This window comes from Phyllostomus discolor, chromosome 7, assembly GCF_004126475.2.
Source record: "Phyllostomus discolor isolate MPI-MPIP mPhyDis1 chromosome 7, mPhyDis1.pri.v3, whole genome shotgun sequence".
Classification (NCBI taxonomy): domain Eukaryota; kingdom Metazoa; phylum Chordata; class Mammalia; order Chiroptera; family Phyllostomidae; genus Phyllostomus; species Phyllostomus discolor.
In genome coordinates this window covers 34,681,005-34,701,041 of record NC_040909.2, presented here as the reverse complement: position 1 = coordinate 34,701,041, position 20,037 = coordinate 34,681,005, and the positions used below count along the sequence as shown (strand labels likewise).

The 20,037-nt window shown below is 36.8% G+C and overlaps 1 protein-coding gene across 5 annotated transcripts in view; it reads left to right on the top strand.

Moving 5' to 3' along the window:
• Nucleotides 1–20,037, top strand: part of PIK3CB (phosphatidylinositol-4,5-bisphosphate 3-kinase catalytic subunit beta) — a 189,066-nt gene that overhangs the window by 156,932 nt on the left and 12,097 nt on the right. For all 5 annotated transcript variants that reach the window (XM_028517978.2, XM_028517981.2, XM_028517979.2 and 2 more), the window contains 5 exons: nt 474–573; nt 8,196–8,374; nt 9,416–9,525; nt 10,635–10,713; nt 19,667–19,834. In XM_028517978.2, the coding sequence (XP_028373779.1) occupies nt 474–573; nt 8,196–8,374; nt 9,416–9,525; nt 10,635–10,713; nt 19,667–19,834 (636 nt within the window). The remainder of the gene's footprint in view (nt 1–473; nt 574–8,195; nt 8,375–9,415; nt 9,526–10,634; nt 10,714–19,666; nt 19,835–20,037) is intronic.

Genomic DNA, 20,037 nt, shown 5'->3' with positions numbered 1-20,037 from the left:
TTTAACTTACCTTCTTTTCTTATCCAGTTAAATTTTCTTATTTTAAACCTTCCAGGGAATCAGGTATTCCTTCCTGTTTCAATTGTGCACACCTTTCATTAAGTGGGAAAAAATTGAATAGAAGCTAATTGAGGGGCTAGTCAATTGTGTGATATGGGTCAGATCTTCATAATTATTTCTAAATTGGTAATATTACCTTTTTACTACAAAAAGCAAATAAGGTAAGATTTAAAAATTGGGGGTTTCTTGGAATAAAGAATTAAGTAATTATAAAATCTCATATCTTTTTGAACTGTGAGGTTTAAAGAGTTGGAAAGTTGACTGTCCACTAAAATTTTTTCACAAGAGAAAGTGTCTTCTTTTCTTTGGTTAACATCTTAAGTTAATTTTATGATAGAATAAAGAAGTCAGTACTTATATTTGGTGACCTGAAGTGTTTGATAAACCATCATAATATTATTAACTTTCTGCAGGTCAGAAGTACACATTCCAGCTGTCTCCATACAATTTGGTGTCATCCTTGAAGCATACTGCCGGGGAAGCGTAGGGCACATGAAAGTGCTATCCAAGCAGGTATCAGCTTATTTTAATCTTCATGTTCAATTTGCCACGTGGTTATTTGATAAATTGCATCATATGCTATTTCATTTCATTATTTTAGAGGTTTCAGTAACTAAACCAGATTAATATATTTTTAAATCAAAATTTAAGTCAAGAAATGAAATTTTAACAAACTTAGCAGAAGATCACTAATTGAATGCTACCTGACAAATTAATCTGGGTTCCCCATAGAAATACCTAGTTAGATATGCTTCACAATGGGTTTATTGATGATGATGACAATAGTCATGAAATCTTGAGGCTCCTTTTGAACATATCCCTGAATTACTCTTTCCAAATAGTGTAGTATATATGATTCATATGCTCTGCCATTTGTTTTAGACTGAGATATTTTGAAATCTAAGTCCATAGGTGTTAAAAGAATTCATAATCCTCAGCTTGCTTTTTAAAAACTGTATACATATATATGTCTGAAATTGTGATATTCTCCCATAGTCCCTTATTCCTACCCAGCCCTCATTTTCCGATCATTGCAGATGATGGCATATTAATGATATTAATAGGTCAGATATTGTTTACTTTAGGCTAGTAACCATACTAAGTGTTTTAAGTGTGATATCTTACTATACTCTGCTAATAATATGCCATAGTACTTATCAGCACTATCTAGATTTGACAAGGGAAAAAACTGAGGCTCCAAGAGTTTAATTTACTTACCTGAAAACTCACAACTATTTTTTGTTGTTTGGTTACAGTGTACCTCCTTTTTCCCATTGCTCTCTCCTTCCCAGTCCCCCTGCACCCCCACTCCCACAGTCAATCCCCACCCCATTGCCCATGCCCATGAGTCCTTTATTCATGTTCCTTGATTTACCCCTTCTTCCATTTTTTTAAAGATTTTATTTATTTATTTTTAGAAAAAGGAGAAGGGAGGGAGAGAGAGAGGAAGAGAAACATTGATGTGCCAGGGAAACATCTATTGGTTGCCTCTTGCATGCCCCCAACCGGGGACCTGACTCACAGACTAGCCATGTGCCCTGACTGGGAACTGAACTGGCAATTTTTAGTTTATGGTATGATGCCCATCCCACTAAGCCACACTAGTCTAGGTGAAACTCACAACTATTAAGTGACAGAAATAATATTCAAAGTTAGATCTGTTTAGATATAAAACTAAAGTGTTTTTTTTTTTAATCTGGGAGTTTTTATACCTTTTAGCAGCACAGATCTTTCATTTTTAAGTCAAAACTTAAATACCAACCCAGTATGTATTGTAAATATACAATAATGTCATTTTATTAGTATAAATGTATTTTTAAGCTAAAATAAAATAGAAGCCACTTAACAGAATATAAAATTTCAAAATTAGGGATTATTGTTAATAGTGGTAGTCTCAATATGCAATTATTTCTGTATTTTGTTTTTGAGATAATCCTGATTCATACAGTTCAATAATTGCAAATAATAATGAGTTTTTAAGTAGCTTGCTTGCAAATGAGAAGCATAACTATGACCTAGGCTTCATTTGCTGGTTGGGCCTTGGTTCCTTGAAGGATGAGATGAGAGCATTTCTGCCCTCAAAATAAAGCAGCCCTGTATCTCAGCTGCTTCTGCTGGAACCCTCCCTCATTGACAGATAACAACAATATGCTCTTGTCCTCTAGCAGTACTTTTTTTCTGAGTTGAGTATTATCTAACCTCACACAAGAAGGTTTTGTTAATGGTTTAATATATATTTACTCAGAACTTATTATATGCCAAGGTTTGTGTTAGGTGGCAGTGATGTGAAGTCAAATTAGCTCTGTTGCTGTTGTCAAGGAGTTTATATTTCATAGAGTAGGTGTACAAAAGAGCAATTAAGCATTATGATACCAGTGTTATGGGAGTAACACAGAAGCACAAGATACATAAGAATCTACCCTAGGGCATTCAGGAAGAGTTCACAGTAGAAGGGACAGTTGTGGGTTTTGATGGTCTAGTTGATATTAGCTAGATGAAAAGTGTTAGTGTTCTACAGAGAAACAGAACCAATAGGATATATATTTATGTATATATTTAGAGAGAGAGTGAACAGGGTGGGGGTGAGATTGAGAATTACCAAGAATTGGCTTATATGATTATGGAGGCTGAGAAGTCCCAAGATCAGCAGTCAAGCTAGAAACCCAGGAAAGTCGATGGTGTAGTTCCAGTTTAAATCTGCAGGCCTAAAAACCAGGAGAGCCCATAGCATGTAAGTTCTGGCCAAAAGCAGACAAGCTTAACACTAAGAAGGCTCATCTTTCAGTTCAAGTCGGAAAGCAGGAAAAGACCTATGTCCAAGTCCAAGTTCATGGTAGTAAGGCATGAGGAATTTCTTACTCTCAGGAGGATCTGCCTTTTTGATGTATTCAGGACTTCATATGTTTGGTCGAGGCCCACTCACATTAGGGAGAGCTATCTACTTTTCTCATTCTACTGACTCAGGTGTTAATCTCATCTGAAAACATCCTCACAGACATTTGTAGAATAATGTTGGATTAAATATCTGGACACTCCATAGTCCATTCAGGCTAATACCTAAAATTAACTATGACAGATCAATTAAGCATCCATATACAGATTGTTAAACTATACTTAACCTCCAAATAAAGATAACAACAAGGTCAAAATTTCACCTAGCATGATATAACTACCCTGAGTATAACTAAAAATGCACTAACCTCTTTCCCAGGAGAGGAGGTAATGCCCTTGAGTGGTGGTTATTCTTTTCCTTGGCATCCTATAAATTAAATACTGTGGTGTAAAATTAACAACACTTAAATACTATGACATAAAGTCAGTTTATCTTATGTTACCTGATAGGGGAATAAGAATAGGAAGAAACAAAGACATTTCCTGTAAACATACAACACAAAACACAAATAACAAAAAGAAGAAATATTCATGACAATTAGTCCTCATTTTTGTAAGTGGTTACATGGTCATAGCTGGTATTTATCACTGCTTTCTTCAACCTGTTCTGTGTTTCCTTTGCCTTTAGCAAGCTCCTCAGTTGTCTGTGATTCTTTACCTGCTGAAATGACCCAAACCTTCATTCTTGAAGGGTCTAGGCCATTAGTTGTCCTGCCTGAATTGGCTTATAATTTTGACCTTAATCACAAAGACTGATAATACCAAGAAATCTCCTGTATTCTAGAAAAACTCTTCCTTACCTCCATTGTAGAGTAGTAGGCCAATTTCCCCTTGGTGCTCAGGATCAATCACCCCAGCCAGCATCATGATGCCCTTCTTTGCCTGTTGTCCCAGAGGCATGAGAAGCATAAAATGGCTGGGAAGGAGTATTCAAGTTCAGTGGCATCATTGTTGTGTCTCTCAGTGGAAGCATTCCTCCCTTTGTAACTAAGACCACTGTGTCAGCAGAATGTATGGTCACAGGAACAGAAAGTAACAGTTTGGCTAGTGGTTCACTGTGGGAGTAATAGTGGTACCACCTCCATTTCCATACCTTGATTCCTGGACCTATGAATTCTGGCAATAGGAGAAACAACATCATATATTGGCCACTGATTTAGAGCAGATACAGTCTTCTGGGGAACCTCACCCCAGCCCTGTAAGGTATTGTCACCTAGTTGGTGCTGTAACTGAGTCTTTAAAAGACCATTTCACTCTTCTTTCAAGCCAGCTACCTTAGGATTGTGGGGAATATGGTAAGACCAGTGAATTCCATGAGCATGAGCCCATTGTTGCATTTCAGTTTCTGAGGAAAGAGCTTCTTGATCAGAAGCAATGCTGTGTGGAATACCATGACAATGGAATTAAGTCCTCGGGTGGTAGTTTTGGCAGAAGCATTGAGTGCAGGGAAGGCAAATTTGTATCTACTCCACTTTTCTAACTCTAACTCATTGCCAGAGAAACTCCCATAGATTTTCAGAGATAATTTTAATAGTGATGATTTTTCATTCATGATAAAACCAATTATATCTGATCCCTCTTTTTGGAAAACTCATTAATGATAGTAATAATAGCTAACCACTTATTATGGGCCATTTAGTCTTCATAACAATATGAAATTGTTACTATTAGTCTCCTTAATTTTATAGCCCCCTTAAATCAGTCTCATACCTGTCAATGTCTCTTCATGGCTACCACCTTAGTTCAGTACATTATCCTCTCACCTGCATGTCTTCATTAACCTCCTAAATTGTGCCCTTTGTTCCCATTCTTGTCTCCTATACTCCACCCCCATTCTCTACAGATAAAGTTATTCTTTCTAAAATGTAGATGTATTATATCATTTTCTGTTTTTAAATCCCTGCAGTAGTTTTCATTGCATGGAGAATAAAAATCCAAACCCTTTGTCAAAACCTGTAAGGCCACACTTGACGAAGTCCGTACTTCTTTGAGCATATGACCGCATATGCTCAAACCATACTGGCCATTTTCTTGGTTTTTGGGGAACCTCAGCTTTACTTTTATAACATACATACAATATATGTATGATCATTCTTTTTTTTTCTAGACTGATGACTAATAAGGGGAAGACTACCTTTTACATGGTAGTTCTTATTATCATTGTGAACCTATAAAAAGACAAACCCTGACCAGGGATCAAACCCACAACATTGGCATATCAGGACAATGCTCCAGCCAATTGAGCTCCCTGGCCAGGGCCCATATGTTTTTTTGTATAAATATTTATATGCTTGTGAGGACTTCGGCAAGATGGAGGAATAGGTGGACGCACCGTACCTCCTCGCACAACCAAGATTAGAACAACAACAATTTACAGGCAGAATAACACTCAGAACTGACAGAGGATTTATCTGAATGGAAGTCGGACAGCCAAGAAATTGAAGTAGACCCGTACATCCAGACTGGTAGGCGGGGCCGAGAGGACGAGCTGGGCAGGTGCGGGTCAGCAGCACACGGAGGTGGGGGGGGAGGGAACTTGGCACGAAATCAGTGCAAAAGCCATCCGGCACGCAAGAACGCAGCAGTGGTCCCTGAGTACGCAAGCTGCGGCTGGCGGACCCAGTGAAGTGGAGATTGTGGACCAGGGTAGAGCTTGCAGCCCAGGATCCCAGAGAAGGGATTGAGATCCCAGGATAATGGAACTACCACCATTGTTTCCTCCTACACCTGCGCCCACATATAACATCACAATCTAGCGACTGGGGTGTCCAGCCCCGGTGAACACCTAAGGCTCCGCCCCTCACCGTAACAAGAGCGACCAGACCAAAAAAAAAAAAAAACAGAGAGAGAGAGCGATGGCTCAAATAGAAGAACAAATCAGTGCCCCAGAACTCATCCTTTTGAGCGACCAAGAAATAGCTAACCTATCAGATGCACAGTTCAAAACACTGGTGATCAGAAAGTTCACGGAATTGGTTGATTTTGGGCGCAAATTAGATGAAAAGATGCAGGATACCATAAAAGAGATGCAAGAAGATATATGGAAGAGAGCCAATAGTGAAGGGAAGGAAACTGGGTCCTAAAACAATACAGTGGACCAGAAGGAAGATAGAATCAACCAAGTAGGAAAGCATGATGAAATAAGAATTCAAAAAAACAAGGAGAAGCTTTAGAGCACCCAGGACACCTTTAAACGTTCCAGCATCCGAATTATAGGGGTACCAGAAGGGGAAGGGGAAAAGCAACAGATTGAGCACGTATTTGAACAAATAATAAAGGAGAACTTCCCCAGTCTGGCAAAAGAAATAGTCTTCCAAAAAATCCGGGAAGCTCAGAGAGCCCCAAAGAAGTTGGACCCAAGAAGAAACACACCAAGGCACATCATAATCACATTAGCCAAGGTAAAAATGAAGGAGAGAATCCTAGAAGCAGCAAGAGATAAGGGGACAGTAACCTACAAAGGAGTTCCCATCAGACTGTCAGCTGATTTCTCCAAAGAGACCTTACAGGCAAGAAGGGGCTGGAAAGAAATATTCCAAGTCATGCAAGACAAGGACCTACATCCCAGATTGCTCTATCCAGCAAAGCTCTCATTTAGAATGGAAGGGCAGATAAAGTGCTTCTCAGATAAGGTCAAGTTAAAGGAGTTCATCATCACCAAGCCCTTATTTTATGAAATGCTAAAGGGACTTATCTAAGAAAAGAAGATAAAGAAAAAAACATGTATAGTGAAAGGACAGCAAACTCACAGTTATTAACATCCACACCTAAAGCAAAACCAAAAGGAACTAAGCAAACAACTAGAACAGGAACAGAACCACAGAAATGGAGGTCACATGGAGGGTTAGCAACAGGGGGGTGGGAGGAGGAGAGAGGGGGAAAAGGTATAGAGAATAAGTAGCGTAGAATGTAGGTTGAAAATAGATAGGGGGAGGGCAAGAATAGTACGGGAAATGTAGAAGCTAAAGAACTCATAAGTATGACACATGGACATGAACTAAAGCGGGGGGCGGGAATGTGGGTGGGAGAGGGAGTACAGGGTGGAAGGGAGAGAAGGGGGGAAATGGGACAACTGTAATAGCATAATCAATAAAATATATTTTAAAAATATTTATATATACCCTGGCTGGCATAGCTCAGTGGATTGAGCACGGGCTGGGAACCAAAGTGTTCCAGGTTCGATTCCCAGCTAGGGTACATTCCTGGGTTGCAGGCCATAACTCCCAGCAACCGCACATTGATGTCTGTCTGTCTGTCTGTCTGTCTGTCTCTCTCTCCCCCTTCCCTTCAAATAAATAAATAAAATCTTTAAAAAAAGAGAGAATGAAATCAAATTAAAAAATATATATTTATATGCTTGTTATATACAGCTCACACATACTCTGTTTTTATCATTAGTTGTTTCTAGTTTTACAGCCATAGTGGTAAAATCTTATGATTTATGGCTGGCCATGGCTCTCTTACAGAATTTTACATAATATAGCATCGAACACCCTCAGTAATTAATCAAAGTTGACTTTTAAACATAGCGGATTTGATTAGGTTGGCCATTGTTAATTCATCTTATACTATTTGCATAAGCTTTTTTTAAATTTGCATATGTTTTGGTAGCCAGTTACCTCATTATAAAAACAAGTAATTAATTTAGATTTGGACACCAAATACTGTGTCTGTCTATATCTTATTTATTACAAAAACAATCCATTTTAACTCACCATTAGTGGAAAGAGAAAATATACCAAGAAGACACCATGTAAGAGTGATGATAAGAAGCAGGTAGTAAGATTGAATGTCAGGAACTCCAGGGTTACTTGTATATAACTTTTCCTCTTAATGCTATGGAGTTGGCCAAATGTAGTGGTTCAGATTAGTTGCATTTCAAATTGTAGTGTTTCAAATTCTGTTGCTCGCTCAGTGAGCTGTAGAGTTCTAAGTAGTTTAAGTTCCATACTTATCTTACTCACAATCTGTGTCCCTTTTCTTTTCTCTGATTTATAAGATTCCAGGTAAGAAAATGGTCTTAGAAAGTTTGAAAAATGGTGCTTTAAGTAACAAATGAAAAAGTAAGTTTTTTAATACCATTGTATCTGTTGTAAGCCAAGCACCATTTTTACTTTAGCTGGTTTGGGTATGTGTGTGTGTGTTGGAGTGGTTACTGATTAATATGGTCAAATTATATGATAGTACTGTATATTATTTTTAACCGTGAATTAATTTTGGTGGTGGGAAAACTTATTTTTCAGGTTGAAGCACTCAATAAGTTAAAAACTTTAAATAGTTTAATCAAACTGAATGCAGTGAAGCTAAACAGAGCCAAAGGGAAAGAGGCCATGCACACTTGTTTAAAACAGAATGCTTACCGGGAAGCTCTCTCTGACCTGCAGTCACCTCTGAACCCATGTGTCATCCTCTCAGAACTCCAGTAAGTGACAGCCTGTGATATACTTAGTGAATCTTACATGAAAGTAGCAATAAAGAAAGGATTTCAAAGTGACTGCCTTGTAGGAGGAATAAGTTCATCTGTTAGCCCCAATAAGTGGAATGTAATTAAGGAAGGGAAATCTTAAAACTCCTGGAAGGTTATTCTTATGTACAATAAGATGTATGTCTGCTAGCTAAATTTACCTGTGGGGTTAGTGTAAGTCATTACAAGTTGATTTCCTTTCAATTGTATGTAATTAAATTTTCTATTACTGGTTTGTAAGAGTCGAAACTCCTATTAAATAAAATATTGGTACTTGTCATTTAATAGTTAACATATTTTAAAGTTATTTACTAATTAGCTTTCCTATTTCAAAATGAGATCTTGAATAAATTTGGAAAAATTATTTTCCACTTTTTTATTCTCTACAAAAGTAATAAAAGTAATAACGTGCATTTAGTATATCAGTAATCAAAGTTGATTCCTTTTTAAGATATCAAGAATGAATTTTTAATAACCCTAATTTTAATTCCATAATATGTTCTGTTTGTTAATGACCGCATATAACAACATAAACTTAAGAAAGAAAAAAAAGGAGGAATTAAAAAATTATTTATTGATTTTTGAGAGAAACATTGATTTGTTGTTCCCCTTATTTTATGCATTCATTGGTTGCTTCTTACATGTGCCCTGACCAGGGATAGAACCTGCATCCTTGGCATATTGGGACAATGCTCTAACCAACTGAACTATCCAGCCAGGCCTGAAAAAGAAGGAATGTTAAATGTAGGTAGTAAGAGGTGCAAACCTGGGTTTTCAGTCCAGTCCATCTGGCATCACTATATGCCAACCGAGACTGTCGCCCAGATTGCTTTTCTACCAAGAGGAAATGTTCTAGTTCTGACTTCTGCAGAAGTTCTGACTTCTGCCCCTTCTGGGACAGGTGAGGGGTTCTCTCAAGCCTACTATATCATGGCAAAATTATAGTCTTACCATATCTTTACATTGAAGTGAGCTAATTTCCCCCTTGTCTGATTTCAGTGTTGAAAAGTGTAAATACATGGATTCTAAAATGAAGCCTTTGTGGCTGGTGTACAACAACAAGGTGTTTGGTGAGGATTCAGTCGGAGTGATTTTTAAAAATGGTGATGGTATGTACTAGGTTTTTATAGAACCAAATTCCTTTAGTATTTCTTCATTTGTTGTTATTTTGTTTTATCTGAAAGCTGATATGTAAATGTGTAATGAATGATAGCCAAAAGAGCTAGTTATTAATGGTTGTAAGGTTGAATTCAGCATGTCCTAAATCTTTTTCTTCCTCCCTTTCCCTCACGAAATACAAAGTCTGTCCATTCCTTTGGTAAAAAGCTTGTGAAGTACAACAGAATATTTTCAATAATATATTCATACATCTTATTTCAATGATAGCAATTTTTATATTGCTGCCATAATTTTGTATTTTAAAATGTCTAACTGACCCATACTTTATAAAGGAAATGGCTCTGAAGTAATCACACCAACCAGAAGGTGGTTGTGAGGGCTACTACTTATTAGTTATGTGACTACAGGCAAGTCATGCAAACTTCATTGAGCTTCAGATTCTTTGTGTCTATGAGTATTATAAAATCTATATGTTGGGGTTATTAAAATGAATTATGTGAGATAACAAGTAAATGTGCTTAACATAATATGTGCTTACAACTATTTTTAAAAGAACTTGTAGTATTTTGCTGACACTTAACATCACTTGAGCATATGAATGTCATTATGTAAAAGTTACTACATTCACAGCCTCTGTTAACTTTTAAATTACCCCAGACATTATAAATAAAATCAAGTATTACTGTTTTATAAACCCATCATTCAATTATTATTTATGTAATTCAGAAGAACTTCCTGTATATCCCTAAAATTAAAAAAGGAGAAACTTTAGTGTGGATTGTGTGGATGCTTTAATATAGCATTATTGTGTTATAACTGTATTACAACATCCATACAATTAGTATAGTAGTTTATACATGGTAAACATTAAGACTATTTTTACACTTAATTTCTGAAATAGTGTTGCAAGGACATTCTAACCAACAAACCTAATATTTGACATAATGAATATGGTCAATATTAAAATTTTGGTTAAAAAGATAGCACAGCATTTGTCAATGGTTTTAGTTACTTCTGGCTGAAATAGCTGATCTTGAATTAATGTTGGCAGTCATAAAATGGGAAGCATTTGTAATAATGCAGTGTTTTTTCCCCTTAGACTTACGACAGGATATGCTAACACTCCAAATGCTGCGCTTGATGGATTTACTCTGGAAAGAAGCTGGTTTGGATCTTCGGTGAGGTTTCTGATTAATTGTTTTTGCCTCATATTCCTTCCATAGCAAAATTGCAAAAACTTGTTGATTCCTTCCCTCCTGTTATTATTAATTTTTCATAATCTGTATAGCATTTTACAGTTTACAGTGTACTCTCAGATATATAACTTACTTAAACCTCATCAGGTATAAAACTATCCATGTGATGGTAAATTCAAGAAAAAGAATAGGATTACTTCCAGTAAGGCCTGGACAGACAACAAGAGTCACAGTCTAACCTCTGTGGTTTTGAAGTTGCTCTCAAGGAGAATTCGCTGGTGGTTATGAGAGTGACAAGGACAGAGAAAGGACTGCTCATCTCCTTAGCCTATTATCACCAATTTCTCTGCCTTCCTGATGGTGAAGAGTTTAGGTGGACTTTGAGGGTTTTTAGCTTGCCACCATTATTAGCTGGTAGACAAGAAAGGGATAAACAAGACAGATTTATGGCAACGGACAAAAGGAAACATAATGGATTTTAAAAGTTTAATTACCAGATATTCTACAGTAAAGAACCGATGAAGATAATTGCAAACAAAATGTTGGTATAGTTACATAAAAATGCGAAATTTGTATGTCGGCCAAGAAAATTAAGTTAGCCCTCACACTGCCCATATCATAACAAACAGGATGAGAGATAGTAATCCTAAATATTTAAAGAGCTCATAAAACTATATGGGAAAAATGTGAAAAGGCTAGTCACATAAGATAAAATAAGTAAATTAATAATTATGTGAATACTGTCAGTTCCAATGTAAAAGTACAGATTACAGGAACAATTGAATGTCACTGATATCCTAGCAAAGATTTTTGTTAAATGATACCCTGTATCCAATATTTCCAGAACTTACTTTCAAATGAGAAATGTGGACAGAGATTTATGTACAAAGATATTCTTGCTTTATTTATAAATTTAAAAATTGGACCACCCTTTTGAAATTGTTGTTTATTCATTTTTAGTAGTTAGTTCTTTTATTGTATTTTTTCCATTACCATTTATCCCCTTTACACCCTCTTCCATCTCCACCCATCCCCCTCCTCAAAACAGTCACCACATTGTTGTTCGTGTCCGTGAGATCTTTTTCTCTTTTTGCTCCATCCTTCCACTCCCCAACCATCCTCTAAAGCTGTCAGCCTGCTTTCTATGAGTCTGTCTGTCTTTTCTTTGTTAATGCAATTTGTTCACTAGATTCCACATATGTGTGAAATCATGTGGTATTTTTGTCTCTGACTGGCTTATTTCATCAAGGATAACATTCTCCAGGTCCATCCACACTATTAAAAAGGATAAAATTTTCTTTTTTACTGCTGAGAAGTATTCCATTGTGTAAATGTATCAGAGCTGTTTTATGTACTCATCTCCTGATGAACACTTGGGCTAAACATTTGCTTAGAGGTAGAATAAGGGCTTAAAAAATCATGAGCTTCTTCAGTATGACCAAATATCTTAAATATCTTAGAAATATTGTTTATAAAGAATTGCTAACAATTTGGTGAAAATGCTTACCTTCAAATATCAAATGGAATAAGTATGATGCAAAAGTACTATTATAAAATTATTTCAGCCATGTTAAAAAGTCAAATAGTTGACAGAATCTAAAATCATAACGGTCATTTCTAGGTGATGGTGATTAAAGATTATTTCCTTCCCCCATCCTCTCCCCACCCCATACACCTTTGTTTGTCTGTTTCTTTAGTTTTCTACAATGGTAATCTCCTTCAGTCAAGGAGGAAAAAAAAACATTAAGCATATTTCATGATGTAATATAGGTCCATAGAGTTTTTAAACTTTTCAAATGGTAGTTAATTATGTTTAACTTTTATCACTTATCTAATTCTTTTTTAAAGCATTATCATTTCTTTTTGAAAGATTTTATTTACTTATTTTCAGAGAGGGGAAGGGAGGGAGAAAGAGAGGGAGAGAAACATCAATGTGTGCTTGCTTCTTACGCGCCTCCAATTGGGGACCTGGCCCACGACCCAGGCATGTGCCCTGAGAATCAGACTGGCAACCCTTTGCTTCACAGACCAGCACTCAGTCCACTGAGCCACACCAGCCAGGGTTGCATGTTTTGAACTTTATAAATAGATGCCATCATATTGCATGTAACTTCTACAGTTCACTTTTTTCTCACCTTTTTCTGAGTTTTATCAAGATTAATATGGGAGGTTCTACATTATTTTCACTTCTCTGTTAATGCTTTGAATAAATATAAAAATTTATCCACTCCCCTATTAATATCTATTTGTGTTCATCCCCCTGCCCCCACCCTCCCAAAGCCCTACAGCTTATACACTCCTAAATATATTTCTGTTTATGTATTGAAGATTCTTTTATATAGCCAGAAGTAGAATTGCAGTGTCACAAGGCATGTGTATTTTCAACTTTACCTCCCCCAAAAGTTGTATCAGTGTTGTGTTAGCACCCACATCTCCTATTTTTTTTCAAATCTAATGGATATAACATGGTATCTCATAGAATTTTAATTTTCACTCCTTTATGAGTAGTTAGGGTTAGTATATTTTCAGTATTTATAAGTATCGTGTTTCCCTGCTATAAATTACGTAGGTTCATTTAAGGTCTGTGCTTTTTGTTAAATTATTTTTTAAAAATCCTTCCCCATACAATTATCTTTTTTACATTGATTTGAGGGAGAGAAACATCTTAAGTTGATTTGAGAGAGAGAGAAAGAGAGACAGAGAGGTGGGGGGGAGAGAGAGGGAGAGATTTGTTTCACTTATTTATGTGTTCATTGATTGATTCTTATATCTCCCCTGACCAGGGATTGAACCCACAACCTTGATGTATTGGGACGATGCTCTAAACAATTGAGCTACCCACTCAGGGCTACAATTATCTTAGAGATATATTTTAAAAATTAAATTTATTGGGGTGACATTGGTTAATAACATTATATAAGTTTCAAGTGTACAATTCTCTGATATATTATCTGTGTGTATACTGCATTGTGTGCTCACCACCCAAAATCTAGTCTCCTCACTTTGACCCACTTTACCCTCTTCATCCTCCCCCAGCTTCCTTTTCTGGTAACCCCACACTGTTGTCTGTGTCTAGTAACAAATATTAAGTACTAGAGCTAGATTCAAATCCATCTCTGTCAGACTTTAAACTTTATGCCTTTCTATTATTTTACAGTCTAAGTGGAAGATAGTTATGGTAAGATAGATCTTATAACCCTTTGTTTATCAAAGTGTTCTGGTGCCCAAAATATGTGGGTTTTTTCCCATTGATTTTTTTTTAATTTTATTTTAATCATTGTTCAAGTACAGTTTTCTCCCACTTACTCCCATTCCAGCCCACCCACCCAACCCTCCCCTCTTCCCCCCATTACCCCTCACCCCTAGTTTTTGTCCATGTGTCCTCCAAATTTGTTCCTGTAAACCCTACCCATTCCCCCCTGAAATTCCCTCTTCTCTCCCCATTGATTTTTTTTTTAAAGAAAGTTTTCCAGTTTTAAACCTTCAGGGTACACTTGTTGCAGTACCGTTCAAGTAGAAAGAACAATTTGCTATGGGTATTGTTCTTTTCATGAGATACAAGATATGACTGGAATAAGGAAGAGGGATTATGGTTCATCTCTATAAAGGACCTTTTGAGCACCGTAAATGATAGTGTTTCTCTTTTAAATGAGGAGGAATTTTACAAATGGATACTAGTTTTGAATAGGTGGCAAATTTTTCAGTCAGCCCCTATAAGAAATACTGCATAGATAAGATGACTGGGTGATTGTGAGAAACTCTGCCTGAGGTACATTATCCCAGAGGGATCTGTGCTGGCTTTTTTTGTATATAAAGTTTTATTGACACATAGCCATAAACCCATTTGTTTACATATAGTCTATGACCAGTTTTATGCTGTAAACTGCAGAATTGAGTAATAACCTAATAGTCTGAAGTGCTTGAAATATTTACTATGTGGCTTATTCCAGCAGAAGTTTTACAGACCATTCCCTAAAAGTAAACCCTGATAAAATGTTTTTACTTGACTTATACTATAAAAAAATTGGTCAAACTTTCCATGCTTAGGCTAGTAACTCATTGATTCTTTTCAAGGTTAGCATGTAAACTACACAGTGGTCTCCTTTTGCTAAGAGCAGATTCAGGCCATGTGATGAGTCTTATTCAGTTATGTGTATAAATGGTTGAACAAAAGACTTTGCCCTTAGTTCCATCAGTCTAACTGAAAACCTCAACTAAATTCTCTCCTCTTAGTTTTGACTTTATATTCTATTAAAATATAAAGCACATTTATCATCATATGAAGTTCATTGTGACCTCAGGCAAGGGGAGGCAGCCACATGTGGGAGTGCTAGAAATAAACCTGGTGTCTGTCTTACGGGAAGTAGTATGTGTCTAATGAGAAAAAGGAACTTGCCTATCTAGTGAGACCTTTGCTGACTTTTTGTACTCTGACCCCATGTTTAAAAAAAATATGCAGGACTTTAATTCTTTTGAGTTCATTTTTAAACTAGTACCTTTTTCTCACCAAACATTTTTTTACTGTTTCTATAAATATATGTGCTCCAGTGTTCCTATTGTGTTTGTTTTTCTTTTGGCCAGCTGTTCAGGTTAAACTGGGTCACATAGCACACACTCTCTTAAGTTCAATCTAAAATCTAATGTACCTTCTGTATACAGTACTATTATGATCACAATATTTCAGTACTTGTAACAATGACATTTTAGCATGAATCAAGGTGCATACTTCTCAGTTTCATTTTTCCCTGATGTCTCAAAATACTCTTTGGGCCTCTTTCATTTCAAATTAGAACATTTGTAAGGCATCAATATGTTAGAACATCCTGACCTTCTTTGCTTAACAAATAATAGGCAGTTAGCCTTTTCTGTCAAGTCCAGTATGTTTTCTACTGTCTGGCCTTTTTAGAGTTGACAGTCCTCCACACTGCCTATCCCCCATCCCCATACCCATAAAGACACGTGATATTAAATTTTGGACACTTGTCTTTATTGTGACTTATATCTGAGTTGCTTTAATTGAGTTTACTTTGCTTTTAAGAGAGCTACACAGCATTACTTGAATGACACTGGTATCAGTAGTCTCAGAAGAATGAAGGAAGAAGATGGAATTAAAGCAGTCATTAGGAAAAGTTGTTACACTTCTCCTTCTCTGAAGGCAATGGGCTAAGGTACCATGCAGACTTAGGTGAATGTGTCAGAGTTAAGGCCAAAGAAAACTTTCTACATAGCCATTAAGAGTAGGGATATGGAGCTGCCTCCCACTGTAGAATTTATTTCATATTTTAATTCTTGCTTTAGTGGAAAGGTAGCAAATTACTCCTTGGGTCAGAGAGTCTAAGAAAGGAAGGTAAACATTACTAATTGTTGTCATGCCTTTATAAGAAGTGTAGACGTTCAGTGCAAAGGAGGCCCATGTCAGATGGTCAGGGTTTGTCCCCAGCTTGACTTGTGTCAAACTGTCTCTCAGACAGGAATGTTTTTTCCTTCCCATTGTGAGTGTTCCATCCTCAAGACACTGAATGCTTTCATCATTGCCTGCTTTTGAAGAGGAAGTTGTTGGACTTTTGCCCAGTTTGGCTGCAAGCGGGGTAGGAGGAGATGCAGGAAAGTGAGCCAAAGTGCACTTTAATTGGGCAGTGTTTACTTCACATGTGTGTGTGTCATGATAAGGATAAAGGGTATCGGTAAAAACCTTTCATGTACTATAACTACCTATCTTATTGAGAGGTGCATTCTTAAAAGGAGAAATAAATTAATAATGAGATGTAAAGCAGTCTGTTGGTGTATCAGATGGCCAATATGTACTTTGACAACTCTGCTCTTTATTTTGCTAGAACTAGGAAAATGCTTAAAGGGGCATAAATTAGTTAAATTGTTGGAAGGAAATTTAGGAACTACGTAATAAAACTCCCTACTTTTACTTGATTTTTACATGCACTAACACACTCACATTCTCTCTCGCGCTCTTTCTCTCTCTCTCTCTCTTTCTGTCTTTCATAACGTCCTTCAAGAGCTTTTTCATTGCATTTAGGGGAATGACAAAAGTCTTTAGATGGCCTGAAGAACACTGCCTGGTCTTTCCAACACTGACTGTTTCTTCTCGCCTTGCTTTTGTGCTCCTCTTGTACTCTCCTCACAGAGACCTTACTTAACACTTGGCACGTTCTTGTGGCACTTCTCACGTGTAGTACATTTGTGCCTTTGTGGTTTCTCTCAATGAGCAGCTGGTTGTTTACTCATTTCTGTATCACCAGCAGCTAACACAACGCTTGGCACATAGCTACACCCAAATACTTATGGAATTCATGAATTCTACGCATCGCATTTTCTGTAGTTACCCAACTTTTATTAGATCTTTCCAAGGTATCTCATTCCATTTTGGAGTTGTTCTAATGAGAATACAGTTTTTAGAAAACAGAAGAAAATGTTTGCAACCAGAATGAGAAAAGGATATTATTAATAAACAGGGGTGGGCAAAAATAGGTTTACAGTTGTATGTGAAACGAGTTAGTAAAGTTATTTTAATAGTGATAACCTGCACTTCTTTTCTCATAGGAACAACTGTAAACCTGATTCGTAAAGGAAATTCTTAAAATGGCTAAAGAGAGCTGAGAAAGTTTTAGTTTTCACTAGGGATAATAGAAGTGCACATCAAAACAAAATGCTACCATCAACTGGGCAAAAACTGCTTTGCATAAGAAGCAGCCTTAGAGGCTTCTTTTATATTCAGGGACCCTGGTGACTGTGTGAGGTTAAAAATTTAGTTTTAGGGCCACACAGGCATAGTTTTAAGCACTGGATCTTTTACTTAGTTAAATGTATGACTTTTTGCAAATTTTTTTATTTCTCATTTGTAAAATTGGCAGCTTTATAAGGATTTTGTTATTAAACTTGTTTATTCATTCAAATGTTCAAATTTTTTTACTGAGCACTAGTCATCAGAGATACGCAGATTAAAACCATAATGAGCTATTACCTCATGCTTGCCAGACTACCATCAATAAATCAACAAACAAGTGCTGGAGAGGGTGTGGAGAAAAGGGAACCCTTGTGCACTGTTGGTGGGAATGCAGACTGGTGCAGCCACTATGGAAAACAGTATGGAGTTTCCTCAAAAAATTAAAAACGGAACTTCCTTTTGACCCAGAGATCCCACTTCTAGAAATATATCCTAAGAATCCTGAAACACCAATTCCAAAGAATATACGCACCTCTGTGTTCATGGCACTGTTATTTACAATAGCCAAGCTCTGGAAACAGCCCAAGTGCCCACCAGTAGATGAGTGAATAAAAAAGCTGTAGTACATTTACACAGTGGAACACTGCACGACCATAAAAAGAATGAAATCTTACCTTTTGCAGCAGCTTGGATGGACCTGAAGATTATTATGCTAAGTGAAATAAGCTGGTCAGAGAAACACAAATACCATATGATCTCATTTACATGTGGAATCTAATGTACAAAATAAGCTGACAAACAAAATAGAAACAGAGACATGGATACATGGAGCAGACTGAGAGCTGTCAGAGAGGAAGGGGGAAGGGTGGACTGAATGAAAGAAACTGAAGGGATTAGCCGAAGAACAAGCATAACCCATAGACACAGAGAACAGTGTGCTGATGGCCAGAGGGAAGTGGGGGTAAGGGTGGGGTGGAGGTGGGTAAATAGGGGGAAATGGAGATATCTGTAATAGTGTCAACAGTAAAAATAAAGTTAAAAAGTATTTATTGAGTGCCTGTTTTGTGCCAGGCTCATTCTCAGGCACTGAAGATACAGTATTGAACAGAGTGTCCCTGTCTGATGGAACTTCCACCTTAATGGTGGAGTCAGACAATAAACTAATACATAAAATGTACAGGGTATTGGATAGTGTTGAGGACTATAGAGGAAAATAAAGCAGAGAAGAGATAGCAAGTACTGTGTCACAGATAGTGTGTTGCTATTTTTAATAGGATGATCTGGGAATTTTTCACTGGGATGGTAACATGTGAGCAAAGATTTCCAAAAGGCAAGGGAGTAAGCCGTGTAAATGTCTTGGGGAAGAATGATCCAGGCAGAGAGAGTATTTTACCTGATATGTTTGAAGAATAGCAGAGAAGCCAGTGTTATCTGAACAAAGTGAGCAAGGAGAGGATACTAGGAGAAGTGAAGGAGAAGTATATTGAAGGCCTTGTGAGTTATGGCAGCCATACTAGCTTTCATTATGAGGTGGGAAGCCTTGCAGATTATTTCAATCAGGAGAGTGACATAATATGAGTATCTGTTAGATAGATTATGTCGTCATTTCATCTAAAACGAACTCTGATGTGGGAGCTGGGAGTAATTAGGAAACTGTTGAGTTATTAAGGATTGATGGTTATTTGGACCAGGGTGGTAGCAGAAGGAATGGTGGAGGCAGAGCAGTACTTGGACTCTATGCACATTTAAGATAGGTAAATGTTGGGCCTGAGAGAAAGAGTCGAAGATGACCGTAAGGTTGTGGGCTTGAACACGTGAAAGGATGGAGTTGCTATTAACTAAGCTAATATGGAGCACTTATCCTGCTATGTATTACCTGGTAGGTGCTCCATTAAGGGTGGTTCCCTTCCGCAATATATAGAGTAAAAAATGAAAAACTTCTCTTATATCTAATGTGCTTCTGTCCACCTATACAAACAAATAGAATATTTCACCAGAATAATGAGATAATAGATTACATATTTAGCTGGCATATTGGAATTCTAGTAAATTACTGCTTCTGTTGGCCAAGAAATTTACTTCCTAACAGAAGGTAGAACTTTTATTTTTCCACATGATAATAATATAGTAATGGCAAGGGTATCGATAGTAATAAACATTTTTTAAAAATCAAAGAAAAAACTTACTCTTAATATTTACTTTAATGGATAATATAGACATGTGACTCCTTATGCTCATATTTTTTTTCCCTTTCAGGATGTTGCCTTATGGCTGTTTAGCAACAGGAGATCGCTCTGGCCTCATTGAAGTTGTGAGCACCTCTGAGACAATTGCTGACATTCAGCTCAACAGTAGCAATGTGGCTGCTGCTGCAGCCTTCAATAAAGATGCCCTTCTGAACTGGCTTAAAGAATACAATTCTGGGTTTGTTTATTTTGTTTATTATTTTTCTGAACAAAAACAATCAAATAACTATTCTCCCAGTTAGAATCATCAGTGTCCTAGAGGAAGTATTACTGTTATTTGTTGTTGCTTCATTTGAGGTTAGATCAAAATGACAATATAGGCCTTCCTAAAGTCTTACAGATGATTAGCACTAAATTATACTTTATCTAGATCTTAAATTC